The sequence below is a fragment of the Euleptes europaea genome, chromosome 16, assembly GCF_029931775.1.
Source record: "Euleptes europaea isolate rEulEur1 chromosome 16, rEulEur1.hap1, whole genome shotgun sequence".
NCBI classification, from domain to species: domain Eukaryota; kingdom Metazoa; phylum Chordata; class Lepidosauria; order Squamata; family Sphaerodactylidae; genus Euleptes; species Euleptes europaea.
This window is the reverse complement of record NC_079327.1, coordinates 29,425,413-29,451,709: the sequence shown is the minus strand read 5'-3', so window position 1 is coordinate 29,451,709 and position 26,297 is coordinate 29,425,413. Positions and strand designations below refer to the sequence as shown.

General features: G+C 40.8%; 1 protein-coding gene across 1 annotated transcript; it reads left to right on the top strand.

Annotated features, from left to right (window-relative positions):
• The first annotated feature begins 1,789 nt into the window (after positions 1-1,789).
• SLC5A7 (solute carrier family 5 member 7) lies at positions 1,790-23,775 on the top strand. The gene is made up of 8 exons (XM_056861858.1): positions 1,790-1,972; positions 10,527-10,640; positions 11,290-11,445; positions 15,509-15,657; positions 17,114-17,257; positions 18,044-18,197; positions 19,639-19,856; positions 23,085-23,775. Exons 1-8 carry the CDS (start codon positions 1,795-1,797, stop codon positions 23,709-23,711), a joined length of 1,740 nt encoding a protein of 579 aa, XP_056717836.1. The 5' UTR covers positions 1,790-1,794; the 3' UTR covers positions 23,712-23,775.
• Positions 23,776-26,297: the final 2,522 nt, after the last annotated feature.

The following is a 26,297-nucleotide window of genomic DNA, read 5'->3' as shown; positions in this document are numbered from 1 at the left end:
TATAATGGAATCTCCTATTTTAATCCAATAACTGCAGCCAGTAGGCCCCAAAACAAGCAGAAGCTCGACAGCAGGAAAGGAAGGGAAGAGAAAAGAAGGAAAGGGAAGGAGGTTGCATCTTTTCCATACCTGCAGCAGAGGGCTACAGAAACTGGGGGATTCAAGCCAAGGACTTTCTGTTTTGCTTTTCCTGACTGTCTCCACAAGGGTTTACTGCTCTCTTGGGAGAGCCCTAGATAATTTTCCCATTGGTAGGACTGGCTGGCTGCCTCCATACAGCCTCAATGTGCAAGCTGGAATAATGGGGAGGGGAAAGAAAGGCAGCAGTTCCCAAGAAGGAAGGCAGTTCAGTTTCGTACTTGGTGGGATGTGTGGGGCTTCTCTTCTGTGCTGTACAGGAGCTGTCCGGTGTACAGCCTAGCTTGTGATAACCCTTGTCAGGCTGGAGCTCAGTACAATGTGCCTGTCCCTTTAAAGCAGGGGGAACGCTGCTTCTCACACTCTGCCTCTGTGGGTGAACGCAAGGCACTGGGATTGAGCTGCTTGATGCCAGATCAAGGGAAAGTAGAGCCAGAGCGCAGTGAAAGGAAGGAGAAGAGGCAACCTGCTGCAAAAGAGGTGAATTTGGGCAAGGATTGAATACAGGGGGGTTGGGGGCAATGGTGGGGGGGGGACAAGTTTTTGCTTTTTAGTGCTGGGAACAAGTCTTGATTTCATAGGCTGTGAGGAAAGAAAGAAATCCAACTTGTTACTGATGCTAGTCCTGGAGTTTAGGCATTGCCTGTATTAAACTCCACTGTTAGCTCTAGCAAGCAGCCGCTGTTGCTTGAACTTTAAGAGCCGGTTCTGTATTTCTAAGGCAGAATTCACTAATGACAGAGAGGGAGGGAAATTCCTAGTCTAAATTGTGATGCTAGTGTTTGGGGTACCTTAAAGGACTCTTGGGGAAACTTAAATATTTTTGCTCTTTGACTGTTTTGATTGAAAACACACTTTTCATCAGTTGCAAAAATAAGGTTGCCTATTCTGAGGGAACCATGAAAAACATGTTAAGATACGTTAAATGTTTGTTGCAGATCGATTCTCATTGTTCCGTTAGGTGGGCTGTTAATTGTGTTGGATTTTGCCCACATGTTAAACATTCTAGGGAATCTGTCCGACGGGGGACAGGCTGGAGGTATTCCTTCTTAAAGGATAGAAACGTCATTCGCATCAAATGAAAACTACAAGTGCAGAAGTGATGGGGGAAGGGAGCGATGTTTCTGATCATTATTCTTTTACACACATTTTAAAAGGTCTTCAGTATGACTTGTTAGACCAAAAAGATTTTTACTATACTGGCGAGTAAACAAATATTCACACTGTAGAAGATTAAAGCTGATAGTTTTCCATAGACAAGATACTGAAAATAATTCCTTGATTGTACTTAAACTTAGGTTTGATAAACCACTTTTTTTCAGAACTATAGCTTTTCATAAACTTATTTATTTAAACCATTAATCTAGTAAATAACAAATTCCTAGTCAACTGTTTGATTTATAGGTTTGGACAAAAACAAGTTTATATCTGAAATAAAGGAATGGTATTAGGGTAAAATAAAAATTGAAGCTATGCTGATTTTTTTGTTTTGTTTTATTAACATTCTAGTTTTATTTGGACTCATGTAAATACCATTGAGGGTTATTTTTTTTTAACATGGACAATTAATGCACCATAAATATATAATGTCCTATTACCTTTTTCCTAGCACTCATATTGTGAAATAGCATTTCAAACAACCATTGTGATTTCAAAATGGCTTTCCACGTGGAGGGTCTGATCGCTATCATTGTGTTCTACTTGGCAATCTTGTTTGTTGGAATATGGGCTGCTTGGAGAACCAAAAACTCTGGAAGTGATGGAGATCGTAGTGAAGCTATTATAGTTGGTGGAAGAGATATTGGCTTGCTGGTTGGTGGATTTACCATGACTGGTATGTTCTTCTCTCTTTTTAATCTGTTAGTTGACCATGGTCATTGTTTATTGTGCACGGAAATACAAATGTAGCCCTTTTCAAAGTGTAAAATTTCACAAAATGCTACTTTCACTGAAAATGCACACTACAAAAATAGTCCTGCCAGAAAACCTTCAACCAGTTGCTTCTGAGTATTTCCATCAGGAATCACATACTTGTGTGTTTTGTTACTGCCTTTGAAAAATACACCCCACCGGCCTTTCTAAATAATGCAGTATGAATAAGTCAATGTCGATACACAGCCATGACTTTCATAATATAGTCCCCTAGTGTTCATTAGAGAAATTATTTAACAAATGAACTATATTTCTTATTCTTTCAATGCCTTTGCTAATATCTGAGGAAAAACGGATTAATTTCACTGTTCCTCTGTTGAGCTAATAAAGTGCAATTAGCCACTCATACAATATAGAGTCATATGGAACATTTATTTTTCCTTGTATTATTCTGAAATCTGTTGTGCGATATTATAGTAAAAGAAGCTGAAGAATTTACAAGAATGGAAAATGCAAAATACCATGTAACAAAGACCACTTTAGGTGCACTCAGTTATATATGAGCCAAATATGTACAGCTATCAATTTCAGTAGGATCACACCTGGACTTCACAGTCCCAGCTTTATTGTCATTTAACCAAATGTTTCAGCAGCATGGTGTAGTGGTTAAGAGCGGTGGTTAGGAGCGATGGACTCTAATCTGGAGAACTGGGTTTGATTCCCCACTCCTCCACATGTGCACCGCACTCTAATCTGGTGAATCGGGTTGGTTTCCCCACTCCTACACATGAAGCCAGCTGGGTGACCTTGGACTAGTCACAGTTCTCTTAGAGCTCTCTCAGCCCCACCTACCACACAGGGTGTCTGTTGTGGGGAGGGGAAGGGAAGGTGATTGTAAGCCGGTTTGATTCTTCCTTAAGTGGTAGAGAAAGTCGGCATATAAAAACCAACTGTTCTACTTCATATTGTGTGGCAATCAACGAAGCAATTTATGCAAGATGTATGCAATTAAGCTAGCATAGTTTGCTAGTTCTTAACCTTACTGTGAGTATTGATATCAGAAGGTAAAGTTCTGATGAATCTAGCGGTCTGCTTTCTTTTGCATGATGGCAGGTCTCCTTGACTAAGCAATAACATCAGAGAGGGCAGTGGGGCCAAATGGTGAGTCATAATGCACCAGAATGTTTAATGGCGGGGCCTTCAATTGTAGCTGTTGTCAAACTAACATTAACAGAGCGATCCAGAGGGGGAAGTAGCTGCACCGTGGCTGGGGATGACACTGCCACGGCACAGCCCAGCTGCCTCCTAAGCGACTTGCTGCACCACAGTGAGCAACTGGACATGGATGCTCCCCCACAGTCCCCGTGGAACCACTGTTTGCAACTCCATGGGCTGCACCTGTGTTTTTGCCGATGTAAGTTCGCACCAGCAAATATGGGTGCTGAAAGGGCTCGGGGAGCTGACTAATGCCCGCCTCACCCCCAGGCACACCCTCTTTGGCACTGGCGTAAGCCCTTGTACCAGAGGTGCGCCGGTGTGCGCAACCGCCATGGCTGCCCCAGCACCTGTGCCCTGGCGCCAGCGCAACTGGCATTTATGTTGGTGCTGGGGTCACACCGCCTCCTAAGCACTTTAGGCTCCCCCTTGGGGATTGCACTGTTAGATTAGTAAGAAAATGCTATTAGATCTAAACACACTCCACTCTTTGTACTATAAAGGCTGTACAGTTCAGAATAAAAATGCTACCCACATATGACTATTTTCTTTAAGTGTTCTATTTACCTTTTGTTATAATATTTACAGCAGTGTCATTAAAATTACATAGTAAGGATGTAAATCTAATTAATTTTGTTGATTTTAAAGAAAATTTTCATTCAATTTTAGATTAGGACATCAATTAAATCAAGAAATGTGTCTCGTTTAAACCCCACATTTTGATCCAAGAGTAAAAATCTTTATTCTGCCTTTATTTCATGGTGGAGCTGTTCCCCATTGGTTTGTTGTTATTCATACGTCCAGATACATAATTCCTGTGATTATCAAATATTAGATTTTCCAAGATCCTGTACCAGATCCAAATGCTACAGACATATGATAGTTAACTTTCTTTTAATCCCACATTGATTTTTTGGTATGCAACAATTATATGTGAAAAAATGTTAGATAATCTTTGTTTTGTCAGACTGGAAGAACAGGTTCTGACATTTGGAAGACCAAATGCATTTAGTTCTGTCAAAATAATTAATTACTGTTTCTAAAAAATATTACAGACCATTTCATTAGGAATGCCATTAGTTGTCCCTTATAATTAGCTATGTTAATAATTACTCAGAAAATGAAAAAATGTGCTCTTGATCACTAAGAAAAATAAGCATTTTTAACCTAAGTAATAGTTAAATGCATCTGCTGGCCCCAAAATATTGTCATATCCTGACAGCAGAATTAGGAAGGAATTATTTAGCTTCAGGTCATTTACAGAGCAACAAGATGCATTTCAACTGTCATTTTGTATATAACCAGTTTTCTTAATAATAGTACACACAGAAAACTATGTTGAAATTTTATATCCGGAACAAGTTAAAATTCTGAGTTAAGATCTCTAGGAAAAAAAATAAAATTGAGATCTTCTGGGGGAAATCTCCTAGAATACAATTTGCTGTACAATCCTAAACATAGTTACATCCTTCTAAGCCCATTGATGGCACTGATTTAGAAGGATGTAACTTTGCCTTGGATTGCACTATGAATGTTGTACAATCAAAAAAATGACACAATTCACTCTCTGCATGGTCCAGCAACATCTCTATGGTTAATACAATTACAGTTTATACATTAAAGTTAGTTATGTTGGGAAGGGTGCATGAGAAACTTTACATATTAATTTTAACTTAAAGCTTTCAAAGCACCATCTGTGGATACACTGATACATGAGATATGTACCGTAATTAGTTACTTTGTATGTGGAATACTATAACATACGTATGCCTCTTTGGCAATAACTGGCACAGGAGACAGGTTGTGTGCCTTGCATAACCATTAGGTATACAGAATCTCTGACATCTGCCTAAATTTCAGCAATTTGTTTAAATCCCTTGCATGGGAAAACCAAGTCAGTAAACTAGTAGGATGAGATTCTCGGTGTCACTGTCTACCTGTTCCTTCATGTTAAAAAGCAAAGTATTAAAATGGGATCTGTGGGAGTTCTACTGTTTGATATTTCCATTGCTTAACGGACAATCTACTGATGGGCAAGCCCACTCCTGAAGCCGGGAGCAATGCAGCCACACCACCTCCACAGAGGCTTCCCGGCCAGAATAAAGGTGAAAAACTCCTTTTTAAAATAAAGGTGAAAAACTCCTTTTTAAAATAAAACATAGAAAAATAGCCCCATTACCTTTAGCTAGGCTATGCCAGCAAAATAGTTGGTGTAGCAACACCACAAAGTGAGGGGCATTCCCAGGGCAAAATGCCTAAAGGCAGCTCCACCCCCAGGAATGCCCTGGGAACACCTCCCACGACCTCAGCACAGGGAGATACACCGGGACATGCCGGCAGGAGGCTGCGCCAGTGTTCGAGCACCAAGCTGCCACCACAGTCCACATGGGCCAGCAGAAGTTGCCCTACGCTGGCATCTTTGCCCGTTTGCATGGCACAAGTGGCACGGTCGCTGGCGTAGGGGTTACGCCAACTCCTATGGGCATTCAGCACCCCCCTTCAGGATTGCACACATAGTCTTGTTTTTAAAATGAATTTCTTAAGTAGCCCAAATATGCACAGAATACCAACAAAACTAAGTTTATCAAAAGATTTGTCGATATTTCTTGAGCTTCTAAGTTTGCATAAGGGGCACAGTTCTTCAGCAAATCATGCCCATGTTTCCTGTCGTAAAGATCAAGAATCAAATCTCATCACAACAAAAAAGGTCATCTGCTACCCATGCTATCCCTTTGCAATCTTAACAGTCAATTGGTTTATGTATATCACAATCTTATCAGGCAGCATCACATAAAGAGAAGTCGGGGAAAGGGTTTTTATCACCTTGCATCTATTCCAATGCTAGCAGAAAGCTGGCAGACTTCTGATTTTGCCTTAGGATGTCTTTTTGGTAGGGAATCATATGTGTGCTCCAACCAACCCCTTATTGTCTCTTTCTTATTCACCATTATGCTATCACTATTAGGGCACTGGGGGGAAAGTACTCTGTAACAGTCCTTTCTGGGGGTTTTGTTTGTTTGTTTGCCACAACTGACTTATGGTGACCCCTTAGGGTTTTCAAGGCAAGAGACGTTCAGAGATGGTTTGCCATTGCCTCCCTCTGTGTAGCAACCCTGGTATTCCTTGGTGGTCTCCCATTCAAATACTAACCAGGGCTGACCCTACTTAGCTTCCAAGATCTAACGAGATCAGGCTACCCTGGGCTATGCAGGTCAGAACAATTGTTATGGTAGGAAGGGGGAAATTGTGTCTTTTTTTTTTGCTGGGAAACTCCCTTAGACCAAAAGCTCACTGGAAAATACACTAGTAACCTGCCGCCGCCGCTCAGGACCTCCTGAGAACATCTAGACTGACCTGCTGCGAAGGCACTCTTCTAGCACAGTACTAGAGTAATAATGAAGTGACAGGGTAGAAACCCTAGTAAATACCTTATAACCAACCTTTCCATCTATGTCTCCATTATTCATCACCACCATTTGGAGCTGGGTTATGCTGCATGTTTTGGCAAGCTGATCAATTGACTACTGTCTTCTATCTGATTATAGGAAGTAGTGTTGGCTACCCCTAAATAGAAAAAATATCCCTGTTTCCACTGTCTCCTTCTAACTGTGTGTGTGTGTATGTGTGTGTGTGTGTGTGTGTGTGAAGTGCCATCAAGTTGCTTCCAACTCATGGCAACCCCATGAATCAATGTCCTCTAAACTGTTCTATCTTTGACAGCTTTGCTCAGGTCTTGCCAATTGAGGGCTGTGGCTTCCTTTATTGAGTCAATCCATCTCTTGTTGTCTTCCTCTTTTCCTGCGGCCCTCAACGTTTCCTAGCATGACTGTCTTTTCTAGTGACTCTTGCCTTCTCATAATGTGACCAAAATACGATAGCCTCAGTTTAGTCATTTTAGCTTCTACTCCCTCTAACTACTTTTGCAAAATACCACTGTATAAATCAGCTAGGTATTTATGAATATTTTCTTACCATATTGTTCTATAAGGATATAAAGAACCATGTGATACTTAAGTCAGACAAATGGTCCGGTGCTCTCAACAGTGAGCAGCATAGGCAGCATAATCTGATTTGAGTTCCTGTGTGGACAGAGCACTGAGCCAGGACATAATTGGGGAGCACAGGATCCTGCAACTTTGTCAAAGCTAAGGAGGTCTAGATACCTGAGCCACTACCTGGGAGGTCTTCTCTGACTGTAGCCTTGGTTCCCATGACAGAAGAAAGGAGGGATACAAATGTATTAATAAATAATACATCTTATTTAAGATTTGGGACCAGTATTGCCCATAAGCAACCCATAAGGGTTTTGACAGGAACTTATAATGCCTAAAAGGGTGATCCATAGGGTCACCAGGTCCCTCTTCACCACCAGCGGGAGGTTTTTGGGGCAGAGCCTGAGGAGGGCGGGGTTTGGGGAGGGACTTCAATGCCTTTGAGTCCAATTGCCAAAGCAGCCATTTTCTCCAGGGGGATTGATCTCTATTGGCTAGAGCTCAGTTGTAATAGCAGGAGATCTCCAGCTAGTACCTGGAGGTTTGGTAAGTTTTCAACAAGAAGTGCCAAAATGGGGTTATTAACAAAGCAAAATAGCACTACAGCCACAAATCCAGTAGTTGCTGGTAAATATTTATACCACAATCTGTGTTCATTCAATACACAATATCTGGAAGGAATGACTTGAAGTTAACACAATAACAATTTCAACTCGCAGTTGAAGCAGCAAATACTTTGAATATAATCAGACTGTGTATTCTAAAATGTCCTCAGATTCCAAAAAACAACGATGGGTTTCCAGTAAAAATCCCATTTCGCTCCAGCTTCATCAAATTTGGAAATCCTGAGATGATGAGAAAGCTTGAAATGTGCTCTGTAAAATACATAATAGATCTGGTACTGAAAAACTACATGCTGTGTCATAACATTTCTTCAATTCAATATACATAATAAAGTTACAAAATTCAATATGCCAGTTATCTAAATGCAAAATGCATATGTACAATTATTTATAAAGATGTGCTATTATGAGTAAGGAAAGTAAAACATACCATTTTCAAGCATAAGGTGTATACCTTCTACATAGAAGCAGATGGCTGGCTGAGTCATCTACTGTGAAGGGGAACACCCCTAATTTAACCACTTAATTGCCAGCAGCTGTGTCCATTAGCACTGTTCTTACTACTCACAAGTAAACTTACTGTTCACAATCCCTTTATAAATTACAAAAAGCTAGAAAGATCTAAACAAGAATTTAAACCATTGGGGGATATGGTATTAAAGAGAAAAATGAAACGGGGTTCTTGTTGAGACATAATGCGATCAGTATTTTGATTTTGGAAAGGTTTCCCCCAATACTTTGATTTTGGAAAGGTTTCCCCCGATACTGTCATACTATGACATAATGTGATCAATACTTTGATTTTGGAAAGGTTTTCCCCGATACCGCCACACCCCCGATACTTTGTATTGTGGCAGTATCGGGGGAAACCTTTCCAAAATCAAAATATTGATCGCATTATGTCTCAACAAGAATCCCATCAGCTGGGTCTGAAGAAGGGAGATTTTACTCTCGCAAGCTCAGACCCTGAAACTCTTGTTGGTCTCTAAGGTGCTACTGGACTTAAATCTCACTGAGACTAGTTGTCTTATACTAAAGCTTTATTATATGGTCACCTGACTTATTTCAGTAATACAGTAGAGACATTAAAGCAAATTATATTATTTGTACATGTTTGGTCATCCAGGATCAATAGCTACATTTAAAAAAAAAACAACAACCACCAACCAGCTGCACTTTTATTAGTGTGTGTGTGTGTGTGTGTGTATATATATATATATATATATATATATATATATATATATATATATATATATATATATATATATTTCCCCAGTAACGAAATGGGTACCTAATTCTGCTACTGAAACTGAATTTTATATCAAGCTCTCCAAAGTCTGAGGTCTTGCCCTACACTCCTGATATTGCTTCAGTTGAGATATTGTAGATCAGACAAGGAGACAGCTGCCATTTATGCATGGCTGTTTCCTTGCGGTCACCCCACTGACTACTTCGGGGCTTTGCCTTGATTATGCATGCATTTTCCGACCCTCAGAGGTTGCCTCGCTCTCCTCGTGCATTTCCATGCATTTTACCCATGTTTTCTGGATTCGTATTTAGCCAGCATGCAGAAAACTTGTGCAAAATGCATGGAAATGCAGGGGAGAGCGAGGCGACCTCTGACGGTTAGAAAATGCATGCACAATCAAGGCAAAGCCCCGAAGTAGTCAGTGGGGTGACCGCGAGGAAACAGCCATGCATAAATGGCCATCCAGAGCTTACGTTCTGCCACTGAACTCAAACAGGAATTTTGTGGCTCTTCAAAGACTAAAAACTTTTTATTCCCATATAAACTCTCATGGACTAGCCCATTTCTTCAAGTAGGAGTTATCGCTATGTAGTGGTGCTTTTTCTGTGGAAGGGTCTACAGCAATATTGCTAGAAGTGCTTCTGAACCGGGTGTGTATGTGTAAATAAGTAAATACCTAACAACATCCAATATGTGGCAGTTTTATTTTAATTATAAAATTTGGCAATGAAATTTGCCAAATAAAAATAAAAAATTTGCCAAATAAAAATAAAAATACAGATGTCTTAAAATTGGGATTCATTCCAAACTGTTCACTTTATTATTGCACAAAAATTGATTTAAGGTAAAATCATTGCTGGACATGAATTCCATAAAATCATAAACAAATCAGGGGGAATTTTTGCCAGGCTTCAGAGAAAGAGAGAAAAAATAAATCCAGATAAACTTGTTCTGTGGTAGTATTTGCCCAGTGTGAATAAAAACGCTTTTATGAGGTGCCTTGGAGTATTCCGCATTCCCCAGTTGATAGACAAACCTCTGAGAATCAGTTCATTAGCTGCTCAGGAGAGGGTTACATCACAGATGCTACCATTCCTCATGTTAGGATAAAGGCATAGCTCAATTCAGAAATCTGTCTGCCAAGAAACTGAATTTAAAAAAGGATACCACAGCAAACATTTGGATGGAGGGTCAAGACTCTTTTTCTTTAGTCTGTATTTTGCATTTTCTTTCTTTCTGGTTCTTCAGAATGCCTAAATCCACTAGCCCTTTAATATAAATGTACATATTAAGTAACTGTGATATGTATTAGCTGATATGTACATTACACTACGTATCCCTCTCTACCGCTGATGTATTAGCTGCAAAAACCAATGTTCTATCGTCTTTCTCTTTCACTCAGTTGTATGTGTTAAAGTTCTTCCATTTCTTCTTCAGCCACCTGGGTTGGAGGAGGTTACATCAATGGGACAGCAGAGGCTGTGTATGTGCCAGGATACGGACTGGCTTGGGCTCAGGCACCCATTGGATATGCCCTTAGCCTGGTTGTAGGTAAGCAAAAGCTGTGAATGAAGCTAATTGTTAAAGTCTGAAATGGCATAGTTAAAATATCAGCCAAGGATGGTTGCTCTCTGACCCAGTTACACTGACTAAACCCCCTTGCTTCTCCATATCCTCTTCCTTTCATGTAGATGAATTTCTGAACCGAAGCAACTGGGAAATGGGAAAGGATCAGCACTAGGGGGGAGAACAGCTCCTGGCAGTGCTATGATGGGCTTGATGGATCACAGCCTGCGATTACGATATGATCAGATGTAAATGGCTGCCTCTGAGCCAGATTCTGAAATTTACTTGATTTTGTGTTTTATGATTGCCCCAAGAACAGTACAACCAATTAGGACATCAAAGGATTTTAACATGAGTGTAACGTGTTCCTGGCACTGGTCTTAAGAGAGGGGGAAACTAACCAAATAAACATGTCTAGTTTTTCTGCCTCTGATAGAGGAATATCTGTACCTGTCCATGCTGAGGAAGGCCTTGCTTGCATAAGGCTCTGACCTGGGTCTTGAATGTTCAGGGTGCTAAATTAAATTTAAAATGTTATACTCCAATGAATATTTGCAACTTGTATGGATGTGGTGCTGTATATTGAATGCTGGAGAAGGACCCTGAGATCACTGTGGTCCCTCTGATGTTACAGGTGGCCTATTCTTTGCAAAGCCAATGCGTTCCAAAGGCTATGTGACAATGTTGGACCCATTTCAGCAAATTTATGGAAAACGAATGGGAGGGCTGATTTTCATACCTGCATTAATGGGGGAAATGTTCTGGGCAGCAGCCATCTTCTCTGCATTAGGTAAGGAATACTGATGATAATTCTGTTTATATGATATTTTATGTTATTTTAATGTTTTGTATGGTGGATTGTGATGTCCTTCAGCCACAGACAATAAACTTTTTATCACAATTCTGTTGTTTGGAACAGGGATAATCAAGTGGACATCTCTCTTTGGAGATGACATCCATCCTGATGAATAAAGACGTTGGTCTCGCCTGGTGTAAAGCGTTCAGAATACGAAGTGTATCTAGCATGTGGTTAGAGATAGTCAGGAAATTTAAAAAACCTAATTTAAATACTAGTTGGCTTGCTCAAAGACTCCAAAGTAAAGAACAATGAAGTGATACTTGTTTGTTGAGAGCCTAGTTGTAAAATGCTGCATAGAAATATTGGGTCTGCTTTTATTTATAGTAACATTTGAAGAGATTGGTTATGAAAGGCTTTGGCTATACAACTCATTTCAACTTTAAAGAGATTTGAGTGATTGGGTTGCAGCTGAAATAGTACTTGTGTATGTTAAGCCATTCAGCATTTATGGTAAATGCTCTCAAGATCTCAAAACCAAGCAATAATATCTCAGTTCTTCAGTGTTGTTTTATTTTCATAGAAGACCTTGCTACAATTATTGCTCATAAATACATTGCTTACATAAATCAAATAATACACAATATGTAAGATTTAAAATTATATTTGTACTAAGAAAAACGTTGCTTTGAGATTTGAGTTAGAGCAACTAATTTAGAGATCAAATATCAATTCACCAGCCTAGGAATATGGCTGGTGGTCCAGTATGTATGGTAGAGAAATATATGGGGGTGTTTTCAGTAGTTTAAGAAGTAACATGTGATATGGGCATAGACACACATACTGGGGTCCTAAGACTCAGGTCTTATGTGCTTATTGAGGTTCATGTATGCAAAGTATCGGTAAATTACTATGTATGTAATCTTCAGATGTGTTAGGATTGTCCACCGAGCAGGCTGGATTTCAGCCAAGAGAGTGAGTAATTGGTACTAGTGAAACTCCAGGCTGAATCACAAGATCTAAAATATGTTCTCGGAAAGAAACATAGCCCTGGCAAAAACTCACATACAAAATAATTACCCAGAAATTTCATTTAAAAATCTCTGAACTTCTGTCCTTGATGCAACTGTGACATAATTCTGGTGCAATCAATAAGTCTGGAAGCTCTTCTAGCATTGAGGGGAGCTCTGCTGGTAAATAACTGAAAGTGGTCTTTGTAACATGCTACTTTAAGTTGGGCGAAAACACACAAACACACATACTTGATGGTACATATAAAGCTGCTTGGTAGTGCAATCTTTGAAAAATAAAAAAATAATCAAACTTCTTTCCAGCTGTGCTCTGATTAGCTGGAAAGCAATGGGGAGCTTTTAACCATAGTTTATTGCAAAGCCTCAATAGTCTGAGAATAAAATGCACGCTGAGGTGATGGGAACTGAGTGGCTTAAACAACTTTCAGGGCATTTAAAATATGCATTCTTTTTTGTGCATAGCTCAATTTAGGAGAAGGCTTTCTGTGGTGTTTCACAATAAGGAAGGGAGGACTGCAAATGCCTTTTAAGTATGTTATGTTCACAAAAGGGCAACTTATGAACTAGGAACAATGTGAGATTTTTCAGTTATAGGCACCAGGGTAATACAAATGAGTGACTGAAGTTCTCTCTGAGTTAGGACCAGGGAGAGCTGCAGATCTGAGCATAAGCTCACTGTCATTCCTACTTGCTGATTTCACACATATCTCTCCACCACTGATGGCTTGCATGAGTGAATGGGACATCGCTAATCTCACACCAAAGATAAAATTTACATGTCGCTTCAGAAGCAAGGCTTTTTCAATGAACTCAGTCCATGTGTTTAGTCAATGCAATCATCAAACATATATGCCCTTTTCAGATGTCACCATGACAAGTACCATAAGCCTGTCAACAGTACTCTGATGCTCCCACTCATAAAGGTCACATTGCCCTTGTCCCTCTATGATAGGGTTGCCAACCTCCAGGTACTGGCTGGAGATCTCCTGCTATTACAGCTGATCTCCAGCCGAGATCAGTTCACCTGGAGAAAATGGCTGCTTTGGCAATTGTACTTTACGGCATTTAAGTCCCTCCCCTCCTCCTCAGGCTCTGCCCCAAAAACTTCCCACTGGTGGCAAAGAGGGACTGGGCAACCCTACACTATGACCTTTCCCACTAAGGAGGGCCCACAAGGCCTCAGACTGAAGAAGACATGGGGTTGTACCACCTAATTCCTCCACCTTTCCATACCCTCCACTCTCACATGCAGCTTGGACAGGGATACTTCATTCTGCTTGGTCTGCTGCAGATGCTCCTTAAATAGGCCAGCCTTCCTGCACAATTGCACAGGCCCATTGCAAGCCATTCATGGGAAACTGAGTTTTCCCATGACTTGTTGAAGAGGAAACGGCCATTACAGACTGTGAAAAGTACAACTTTAAAAAATTCTCCTGGGGGGGGGCATTTTTCAAGGTAGAGTCACCAAATTCGCAACATAGCTTCAAGAGACTCTCATTGCATGAACACCAAAGTTTGGTAATGTTTGGGACAGGGTGTCCAATTTTATGGGGTCCAGAAGAGATTGCCCACCTCCCCCATAGAGAAGTATGGTAAAGTATGGAGGAGGGGGGGTGACCCTTTCCGGACCCCATAAAATCGGACCCCCTGATCCAATCTTCACGAAACATCAGGGTTCATGCAAAGAGAGTCTCTTGAAGCTACTCTGAAAATTTGGAAACTCTACCTCCAAAAATGCCACCCCCAGAGCTCATTAAAACATTCCCATAGGGAAAAGCTTGGGGAAAGCCGAAGCCAAAAAAGCCGAATACCTATTCAGCTGATTTGGCGATTAGCTATCCGGCTTTGGCTTTATTCCCAGGTTTTGATATTCGGTAAAACCAAAACCTGAATATTGCCAAAATGGCTAATTTCAGGTTTATTTTCTATTCAGATTTATCAATATGCACAACCCTACAGAAAACATATCAATAGGATCTCCCCACAGTTGCAGCCTCCTGGTAACATGGACTGCCATATCTGAAAAGGAGTAGTGAGATTAGGTTATGCACAAGTATGTGAGAATGAACCCACAACACCAAAATAAGTGAGAAGGAAGTGTGAGGACATGTTGAATATGAAGTTTTAATGACTCTGCTTAAAGGGGGCTATGGGAGGCTTAGCTGTAAGATAACTAAATTGGGGCTACCAAATCATAACAGAGATCCTGCCTGTCTCTCTAGCGTTCAGACAATAGGAGACAATGCAGCTACTGGGTTTCCTGTTCTGTCCTGTTCACTAGCTCTCTCACCACCAACCCCATCCATTCCTATTGTCCAGGGTAGGAAACAAGATTCCAGTTTCACACCATAGCAGGTGGGGAGAAGGTAAGCAAAGGAACAGGTACAAAAAGGAGGCAGGAGGTACAATCATTGTATGCTGTCCTACTGACTCAGCATGCAATATTTCTGGCTTGCAACCTTCTTTAGATCATTTTTTTTATTTCAAAGACAGCTACAATACTATAGTTCAGGGTAAATTGAATAGTCTTAACATTGTATTGGAACAGTTTGGAAAGTTCTGTTGCCACGGCAATTTGACTTGTGTTGTAACAGATCTAGCAACTCTTATCTTTCCTCCCTTCCTTCTTTCTGCATGGTACTTCCCCCACAAAGGTGATGTATCATAGTAGTGATGATTCCATGCAGAATTCTTACACCAACAGTGCCTTTTACACCAATGCTGCTGCTGGCTTGGAAATATTATGTGTGATGTGCAAGAATGACCTGCACTAGATGTCACATTGGCAGTTCACAGGAGACACCAGAATCCCCAGCATTATAAAAAGATTGTGTAGCCTCATTCTCAGAGGGTACACAGGCTAGATTGTTAATGGGTCTGTCTTAAACTAGTGGCCTTTTGTCCTAAAGACTGAAGCCAACTTTGTAACTAAGGATCAGGCAGCCATCTTGGGGGGAAAGTTGAAAAGCATGAATGGCTAAAGTAGCCTTATTTTATTTCCCTTCCCCTAAAACCTTCTTCTGCAGGTGCCACCATAAGTGTGATCATTGACGTCAACATCAATATTTCAGTTATTATTTCTGCCCTGATTGCAATTCTGTACACCCTGGTGGGGGGACTTTACTCAGTAGCCTATACAGATGTGGTCCAGCTGTTTTGCATTTTCCTAGGACTGGTGAGTTTCTAAATACTATGTTTCCATTTTTTTGAACCACAGTAGTTTTGCAGTGATAGGGTGTGAACCATGGCGCCCTATGTACATCTCATTCCCAAAGTAAAATACCTTTCTCCCGACAACAAGAATTCCAATTTTTATATTTTGCCATCCAGCAGTGAAGAACAGAGTTCAATTTGGGATGTAAGTAATCCCATGATACCTCACAGCTTCAATGAGCAGGTGGTTCTTCTTTGACTTGAAAAAGGCTTTGTGCACACAATAGGAGATCCACTATCTCCTTACACTTATAACCACAGGGCTAGATGGGCACTGACCATACGTACGGTTAACACTAAGTAGGGACCCTGTTTAATTCTAATTTGAAACCAACATTGAACTATTATTTCAAATCCTGAATAAACAGGGATTAGCATTAACTGTGATTAAGGTTATTACTGATATACCGTAAACTATGATTACGGTGAGAGGAGCGGAAATTGTTCTGAGAGGAAAGGAAGAAAGGAAAGCCCCAAACAGTTCTGGTCCATCTACCTGAAGACCCATCTCTTATGATATGTTTGGGTCCAAAGATGAAAAATTTGAGAATGAGAAATTGCTTAAATTAAATCAACTTTAATATAAAGAACAACCAAACATCTTGTTTTAGAGTCTTATTCTAAGCTTCAGTTGTAATAGTTGGAACATACTACTTCTTTGTTGTCTGGTAGGGATGGGTCAGCAGGAGAACAGTGAACATTTCCTCCTGGCTCCCATTTTCTCTAGAAGCTCAGCTTTGAAACATTCCAGTTAAAGAACATTCATTTGCAATTTCCATGTTAATCTTGTGTACTAATCTGATGTACTTATGTACTTTATGTACTAAGTTTTCTTTGGTCTGAAATCATCAGAAAAGGTAGTTCCTTTGGAGTGGATCCTACAATTTCATCTTCTCTTTACCCATATATTCCTCTGGCGCAAGGACCCTTCCATTCATGTAAGACACTCTTGCATTGCAAGAGCATCTTATGTTAGAGGAAGACTCATTGTGCTAGAGGCACTTAAACTAGGCTTGCCATTTGTGCTTCCACAGTTGGTAGACCCCTGCCCTTGGCCTCAATATCCCACCTTCAGTAAACTAAGTAGGGGGGAAAATGCCCCGTGGTGATGCTCTAGGAATTTCTACATATCTCTATGGCCTTTACCAGAGATTAGGGGGAATTTCTAGAACATTACACAGAAACGATGTCACATCCTCCCCAGGTACCACCTTCAAAATCTCTCAGCATTTGCCAAGGCACTGTTAGCAACTCTAAACAACAAGTAAAATGACAGAATCCAGCCCCTTGTTTTCTTGACTGCATACGTCTATGTTTGGAGTTGGAGAACTGCTATACAATCACTGAATAAGGGTTTGATACTTTTGTTCATGACCTCTTGAGCACCATTTTTTTCAATTGCTGCTTTTCCATTATAGTGGATCAGTGTTCCGTTTGCAATGTACCATCCTGCAGTGACAGACATTGGGATTACAGCAGTCCATGAAGTATACCAAAAGCCTTGGCTTGGCTTTATTAAAACCCCTGACATCTACACATGGCTTGACAATTTCCTCTTATTAGTAAGTGAGCACTCCTATCACATTTATAAAGGAAATAGAAAAGTGGGATATTAGTATGTAACTGACCCTGACCTGGATGGCCCAGGCTAGCCTGAACTCATCAGATCTCAGAAGCTAAGTGGAGTTGGCCCTGCTTAGTACTTGGATAAGAGTCCAAGGAAGTCCTGGGTAACAATGCAAGGCAGGAAATGGCAAACCACTTCTGTTTATCTCTTACCTTGAAAACTTTGCAAGGTTGCCATAAGTTGGCTATGACTTGATGGCAGTTTCCACCACCAGAATGTAACTGCTCACAGTTTTACATGGTGAATTCTGCAATTAGAAAAATGGCTAACTACAAGATGCTCAATGAACTGCCCAAATGGGGTAGTAACTTTTAGTTGAACTTTGCCACAACAGTTATCTGTCATAGTGAAACATCTATAAAATGCTGAAAGACAACTGTGTTGCAGGTGACTCTTGAGAATGGTTGGATTGAACAGGTAGGGAGAATGCATTAGATGGCTTCATTGTGTTTAATTATACACGTGTTTCTTCCTCAACTAATTCTAGAGCAAATCTAGCTAAACTAGGACAGTGTTTCTTTCCCACTCCACTGTAATGTTTCCAGTATACATTGTAGTATGAAATCCTCTTCGTGTTGACGGTGCAGATGTACAATTATTGCATGTCGTGACTGGATGTAGAAAAATATATTGAGTGAGAAGAATACTGGCTAAGAAAGTGATCTCAAAAAGACCTGTAGTAGCCAGAAATGATGGAGTGATCTGCTTATTGTATCCACAGATATTAGGGGGAATCCCATGGCAAGCATATTTTCAGCGAGTCCTTTCCTCTTCATCTGCTACGTATGCTCAAGTGCTATCAATTCTGGCAGCTTTCGGATGTCTTGTGATGGCACTCCCGGCAATACTCATTGGTGCAATAGGAGCATCAACAGGTATGCTATTGTCCAAATCACTGATATCTGAAGCAGCCGCTACCATTAGACTTACTCTAAAGCAAAAGGCTATTAATGTCAACCAAGTTGTTATATCTTTTGCAGTACTTCTACCGTCTCTTTTTGTTTGGAACATTTGAAAGATAAGAGATCTTTTAAGCATTGCACTTTATTATATATCTATCTACTCATTATATATAAACTACAGCACTGAATGCAAAATTTTGAAATCTTAAAAGCAATGTGTGAAGAAGCTTTCACATACTGGGTGCTTCATAAAGAATCCACCCAATATAACAAGAATGCCCCAATGGTTTATCGAAGAGGATACCGAAGTTAGGGTACAATCTGGGCTGCTGAAAGGGAGGAGCTAGGGGCCCTGGTTGCCCTTGGAGTCCAGGGCAGTGAGCAAGGTGACACTGAAGAAAAGAAGACATATCTGTCCTAATCGAGCATGTGGAATTAGAATAAGGAGGGAGGGAAACAGACATTCTCAGCAGGGGGTCTTGGGATGAACCTCAGCAGCTGTAAGTCCAAGTAGATAAAATGTCTATAGGAGACTGAATATTCCATCTCTTAACCATAAATAGTAGCAGTTAGTGGGGAAGATGGAGTAGCAAACAGGATTTGGACCATAGAAGGGAGGGGTGAGCCATTGCATCCCTTCCTGTTTTCCTGATGTAAACCCCACTCATCAAGCTTCTATTTCCCTCACAGGGAACACAGGTTTCCATCACTGAGGCACAGAGCAGCTCTGGTGGATGAGAATGATTTGCATGGGAAGCAATAAGCATCCCTTTCCAAGCTCCTTCATCCTGATTCAGTTCAGGGAGTCCTTGTAACCACTGTTAATAGAAATGTAAAGAGATGAGAGATTCACCCATAGATCTCTAATGTATGGTCTTGCTTGGCCCTATGCAAAAGCCCTTGTTTACTCTTTGCCCAATGATTGGGTGAACTTTAGCACACAAAAAAAGTCTGCATCAGACTTAGTTTGTCATGGAAAAATATTAATCAAAATGTTTTGGAACAAATGTTGCATGTTACACAGGGTGGTGTGTACCAATGAAGGGCTGAATGTTTTCTGTAAATACTGCAGTTAAATCATACAACTGTGAATTTGGCATTGGATATAGAACTTGGCTTTATATATAGCAAGCTTCTAGCCATGAAGTTTGTAAATATAGGCTTGAAAATGTATATCAATGCCAGCTGAAATCACAAAAACCAGGGGTGGAGGGTTGACCAAGATTTCTCGTACCTTTCCATAGGTCTTTGCCCTTCCCCATAGGTAGCAAAATGAATTAAAATTAGCAAGGACATGCACTTTTGTGTTGTTCATTAAAAGTATCTGCATTTCACAAACCTGAGTGCAAATTTTGGAATTTTTCCAGTACATGGCACCTACAAACCTGGCAACACATGTATATTTGTGTTACAGATTGGAACCAGACTGAATATGGTATGATAGATCCCAAAACAAAAGATGAAGCGGATATGATCTTACCAATTGTCCTCCAGTATCTTTGTCCAGTGTATATCTCCTTCTTTGGCCTCGGGGCGGTGTCAGCTGCTGTAATGTCATCAGCCGATTCGTCCATCTTATCAGCAAGCTCCATGTTCGCACGGAATATTTATCAACTTTCATTTCGGCAAAGTGTAAGGTTAAATTACAACCAAATTTTCATTATGAGTCAGGATAGTAATTTGTAGGTAGTGGCTGATAACATATTTACCAGGTACAGAAGGAAAAGTGTACTTAATCAATTTTAAGTCTTGAAAGGCAAGACAAATGAAAGAACCCCACACACTGCAATAGTTAGTGGTGGCGTAAAAGTCTGCATGTACAGTGTTACATCCATGAGGAACAAAGGTGGTTAGAGGAAGGGTGTCTAAACCCAAAGCTCACGCTGAGTTAAGACACAGAAAAGCCCAAACAATCTTAATAAATTCAGTCTCGTGTAATATCTAAACACTGCTCCTAGCAGAAACTTGCTTCACTGAATGCGAACAATAGGGTGGTGAACCACCATCTTATGCCTTGGAACTGGATCGCGGTGCAAAGGAACAGGCCATAACAACTAGTGAGCAATGTCACATTGAAAAAGGTTACTCCCAATCTAACACAGATCAACCATACAAAGTATAGCTAAACAACAGACTGTACTATACAATAACATTGACAAGCACATACAAAAAGTCCTATTTCTTAAGCATAAAGACACAAACAGGCCATTCCTGAAATGGCGGCGTGCGGAGTCAGTGGGGAAGAGGTGCGGCGGCACCTCTTCCTCTGCCAAATTGCACACGCCGCAAAAAAAAAGCCTTTTTGCTGCTTTTTTTTTGTTTTACAGGGGCTTTTTGTCCCATAGGGAACAGCAAGGCTGCACCTGCTAAAAAGCAGGTGCAGCACCACTGTTCCCGGCACCGGTGGCAAGGGCCGAAACGGGATAGGAAGCTGCCTACCCGGTGGCTCCTCCCCCCCGGAATGCCCCTGGAAGGCCCCCCCATGCCAGCGCAGCCTCTCTACGCCGTGGAGGGGTGAGGCGCGGTCCTGCGGCACTCAGCCGCCAGCGGGACTGGCCTTGCTGCCAGCGTAAGTGTGTGTAATCGCGTGGTTACACGCACTTATGCTGGCGGCGAGGTTACGCCGCCTCCAAAGAACTTTCAGCCCAATTCTCAGGAATGGGCTGAAAGTCACAATATTCCAAGGTTTCCAAAACTCACTATCCTAAAGACAGACAAAAAGTCCAACAGGTACCAATTCAAGGTGTTTTTCTTCTTTCAGGTGTGGATTCCAGGTAAGTATTACTCAGTCCCAAAGTAGGGGATCAAAAGTGAAGAGGAAGACGGGCGTTTCAGTTCTTCATCAGTTCCACTTCACCAACCTTATATATCCCATCTTTTATTTCATATTAAAGAATCCATATCCAAGAATCCTTCATAAGGTTCCTTCCCAGGATACCAACAATTTTATTTCTTAACAGTCTTCCAACAGGTTCCTTCTCAGGATACAGTTGGAAGACTGTTAAGAAATAAAATTGTTGGTATCCTGGGAAGGAACCTTATGGAGGATTCTTGGATATGGATTCTTTAATATGAAATAAGAGATGGGATATATAAGGTTGGTGAAGTGGAACTGATAAAGAACTGAAACGGCTGTCTTCCTCTTCATTTTTGATCCCCTGCTTTGGGACTGAGTAATACTTACCTGGAATCCACACCTGAAAGAAGAAAAACACCTTGAATTGGTACCTGTTGGACTTTTTGTCTGTCTTTAGGTTACTGAGTTTTGGAAATCTTGGAATATTGTGACTTTGTGTCTTTATGCTTAAGAAATAGGACTTTTTGTATGTGCTTGTCAATGTTGTTGTATAATACAGTCTGTTGTTTAGCTATACTTTATACGGTTGATCCGTGTTAGATTGGGAGTAACTACATTTATACACAGAGGTGTCTATTTTGGCTTACATTGAAAAAGGTGGCAAATCTTTTAGCCCAACCCCTTCTCTGGAGGAGGATCTTCTTCCAGTCTACTTACATTATACAGCTTGTGATGTTGTTCAAGTAGGAAAGCATAGTGGATAGAGTGCATCATCATACCAGATAGGTCTGAACAGAAGGAATAATGTAGCAATCCAGTCAGAGAACACAGCACTGACCGTAGGCTTTTCTGTACTGGGTTTCTTGCTCAGGCCTGGCTCTTTAACTGTATTGGTTTCCCCCCTTCTTTGCTGGTCAATACTCTCCTAGTTTTTCTTTTGGGTTTTCCCTGTGTTTTTTTAGACCACGTTTGCTGTAGTCTAAAATGAAAATGAAAGAGCGATGACGCAGTAAATGATACTATGTGTAAAACAGGGGGGAAACTGATGCAGTAAAGAAGCCAAGCTAGAGCAAAAGCCGGTGTGGAAAAGCTCCTCGATAGACTAACCATCTGAATCTGTAAAAGGGAACTTCATGTGTGTTCACCTTCATGCTGATAGATGCACAGTCTGATGCGGCTGAAAATCAACAAAGACTAGGCTTTTCTCCCACGTGATATGTGCAGAACTGGAAATGTTCATCCACCATTAAGTACTTTTTTCTCCCTCCAGAATACGTATAAAAACAGTCCAGCTAATATAGGATAGTTTAAAAAATGGAGTGTGTGTTCAAAGATATTTTATTGTACAGCCCACCTCGGACTGTACTACTTAAGGAACAGATGGGGCTATGGAATTACTGAAAGCTGTTCAAACCTTCCTAACTTGGAATGCTACCATCTCAGTGAAGTAGTGTTTCAGCCAGTCTTCTTCCTAACATGCAAGTTTTGCCAATTCAAGGAGTATTAACAGGAGCATGTTTCAAATATTCAATTCCCCCACCAATGAAGTGGGAGGGACCATGGCTCAGTGGTAGAGCATCTCCTTGGCATGCAGAAGGTCCCAGGTTCAATACCTGGTCTCTGCAGTTAAAAGGATCAATCTCTTTTTGAGACCCTGGAGAGCTGCTGCCATTCTGAGTATATAATACTGAATTTGATGGACCAATGATCTGATAAGGCAGCTTATGGGTTCATGTGAAATGTTACAGTACTTGGAGAGAGATACTTGTAATATTTCTGAACATCCATCTTGGCTGAATTATCAGGGTCTAGTAGTATTATGAATGAGTTCCAGTAAATGAATGAGTCTTACATCTCTGTGTTTCTGTGTTGTTGGACAGTGGGTTTACCAGTGGTCAGGATTTTACCAGATTAATTTGATCATGTATATTCTAGATTAGGTCAGCTAAATTGGCTTTATTATAAATCTAGTTTTACTATAGCTGAATTTGTATAATCCTATATTTGTGGTTGAAAAAAGCTAGTGGAAGAAATGCAAAACAAAGCAACACTCTATCTTACAGGCATCAGACAAGGAAATAGTTTGGGTCATGCGGATCACCATTTTTTTATTTGGAGCATCGGCGACAGCAATGGCCTTGCTTGCTAAGTCAGTTTATGGACTCTGGTACCTGAGCTCTGACCTGGTTTACATCATCATCTTCCCTCAGCTTTTGTGTGTTCTTTTTATCAAAGGAACCAACACCTACGGTGCTATTGTAGGATACTTATTTGGTTTTCTACTCCGAATTACAGGAGGAGAACCGTATCTCTACTTGCAGCCCTTAATTTTCTATCCAGGTTGGTACAAAGATGACATTGACAACATTTACATCCAGAGATTTCCCTTTAAGACTCTGGCCATGCTCACCTCATTCTTCACTAACATTGGAGTATCCTACTTAGCGAAATACTTGTTTGAAAGTGGTACTTTGCCACCAAAAGTAGACTTCCTGGATGCCGTCATTGCAAAATACAGCAAGGAGAACATGGACAAGACAACACTTGTGAAAAATGACAATATAATTCTCAATGAGCTGGCCCCTGTGAATCCTCGGCACAGCTTGACTCTGAGCACCACGTTCACAAATCGAGAGGCCTTCAGTGATATTGATTCAAGCCCAGAAGTATCCATTGCGGAGGACAATTGACAGTAAGCCAACTGAAGAGAAGCATTTCTTTCACATCCCCTACAGTGCAACAGGGTATGCCACAAAGAAATGTTGGGGGCCATTTAGTTGGGAAAAAGAAGGGCAACAAAATGTCCCCGCACAATTCTCTAAATTAATTTCCTAGGAGCAGGAATCAACTGTTGTGTTTGATTATAAGATGTGTTGGATGGGTTCGTTCCTCCAGCTTTCGAATGAAACAAGAGTACAAAAGTTTTATCTGGGAAGAGAATGTTTGAGGAATGTACAGTCGTGTTGGGGGAGTGGAAGCTTGTATTCAGATTCCTATGAAATTCAACTATAGCCATTCAGTGATAATTAGGGTTGCCAACCTCCAGGTACTAGCTGGAGATCTTCTGCTATTACAACTGATCTCCAGCCAACAAAGATCAGTTCATCTGGAGAAAAGAGCTGCTTTGGCAATGGGACTCTATGGTATTGAAGTCCCTCCCCTCCGCAAACCTTGCCCTCCTCAGGCTCCGCCCCAAAAACCTCCCACCGGTGGCGAAGAGGGAACCTGGCAACCCTAGCGATAATGGTCAACATTCCATTGGAATGAAATGAAAAGCAATTTATCCCTACTAGCCACATGTGATATCTGCTGCTAGGCTGTGTGTATCATTTCAGGCTATGAGGGGTAAGGAATGTTTAAATGCACCTCAAATATTCCTTAAAAATACAATATTAGCAAGTTGGGGAAGGATAGCCTTGAATGGCCTCTTTGTATGTAAGGAATATTTGATGTCACGAACCATTCACATTTCTAATGTACCCACTTGTAGTCAGAAATGGACAGCCTAATAACAGATGCATCATGCCAGGCTTCTGCTCATCTTTTTTTCAAGGTGATTATTGCTAATTGCTTAACTACTTGATTGCAGCATACCGTACAGAGTCCATTGTCCACATCATGAATGAATTGAGTGCCTCTCATGTAACCCTGCGTAACCAGGGGCGGTATAATTCTTGGTAAATTGTTCTGAGTTGTGTATTCATGTGACTAAAATGTGTGTCAGCTCCAGGCTGGAACATTTTTGGATAAATGTGGTTTTTGCTGTCCTTGGACACAAACAGCTTGTGAGCCTACTGTATATGTTTAAGACCTCTTGAAACAAACAGCATGTAGAACTTGCAAAATAGTTTCATAATCTCGACTCAAGTTCCTATATCCTCTTAAATGCATGGGCAGGTCTGAGTGCTGGAAGAAGGAAGACCTTTACTAGCTTCAGAATCCCCTCCCTCTGCCCCACCCCCACCCCCAAACCCAGCAGAGGACTTCCATCCATGCCTTCCAGGAGATCTATGAACTGAACTAAAGTCTTACTTTCTCTTTTATTCTCTGGTGCACTCTCTATATAAAATGGTTTTATTTACTACCTCTAAATTGCAGCCGCCAGTAGAGGACAAACTAACTGTATAAACAAATTTTACAGCAATAATTGGAGTTGAAGATTGAATGTAGGGGAGTTTCTTCTGAGGCCGCACTTCCTTCATTTTAAGGATCTGTTGAAGATTGACTAAGCATTGAAGTATAACCAAGTTCAGCAATCCACACTTTTGGGAAAGGAGTCTGCTGTTTCAGCATTTATGTTTCAAATGAAAGGTGCTTCATTTGGCCCACAAGTTGTACAGTTCATTGTTCATGCTCTCTTACAGTGTGTCCTGGACAAAAAAAGGTACTTATTTTCCCCAGGGTAGTATCCACACTATTGAGCGCTACTGCTCTCCCCATGTTCCCTAATGGCCAATCAACGCATTATGAAAAAGTATGTGATGGTACCCTTTCAGGACTGGCCCACATCAGACTGCAGGTTTGCTCACATGTCAAGGATGCCTCCAAGAAACAAACACCTCAGGGTTCTACCCAATCTTGTCCTAGTTGTGTTAGTTTTTTGTGTGTTTTCCAGACAGCTGTGGCCCACCTGTATTCTGAAGTGGTACAATCCAAAGTGGGTAGCACCAAATGCCTTTTCTAAATTATGCAAATCAGTTCAAGGGAATGCACACTTTTAAATCCCAATAATTTCAATGGGACATTTGTGCACATGCTTAAGTCTACCACTGAAATCAATGGAACATACAATGTTGGGTTATCAGGACTGTATTTTATGTCCTCTATTCTTGCCCTCCTCCATAATAAATTTAGATCAGAAAAAAACAAACAAACAAAAACCTGAAGACATAACCTATTGCCTTTGGTTATGGACTATAATAGACAACTCAACATGTAAGTAAAAACTTTGCTGATAAAGGAAGAAGCCATTTCTTAGATGGCTGGTTTTTGTTTGTTTGTATCCATTGTTTGTAGCTCCTATGGAGGGATTTTAATCTGATATGTGCATGAAATTTGAAATAACGCTGGTTTGAGCCCCTCCCATTTTCCTCATTTTGCCATTTACAATAAAAGCTGTTTAAGCTCAGTCCTGTTTGTGAACCACAGCACTAAAGTCCATTTATTCTACCTCTGTCACATGCCCACTTTTTCTTGTGAATCAGTTCAGTGGGGTGGAGTATGTGTGTATGTATATGTAATCAAAATTTAAATCTCAGCAAATTAAACTTAAGGTC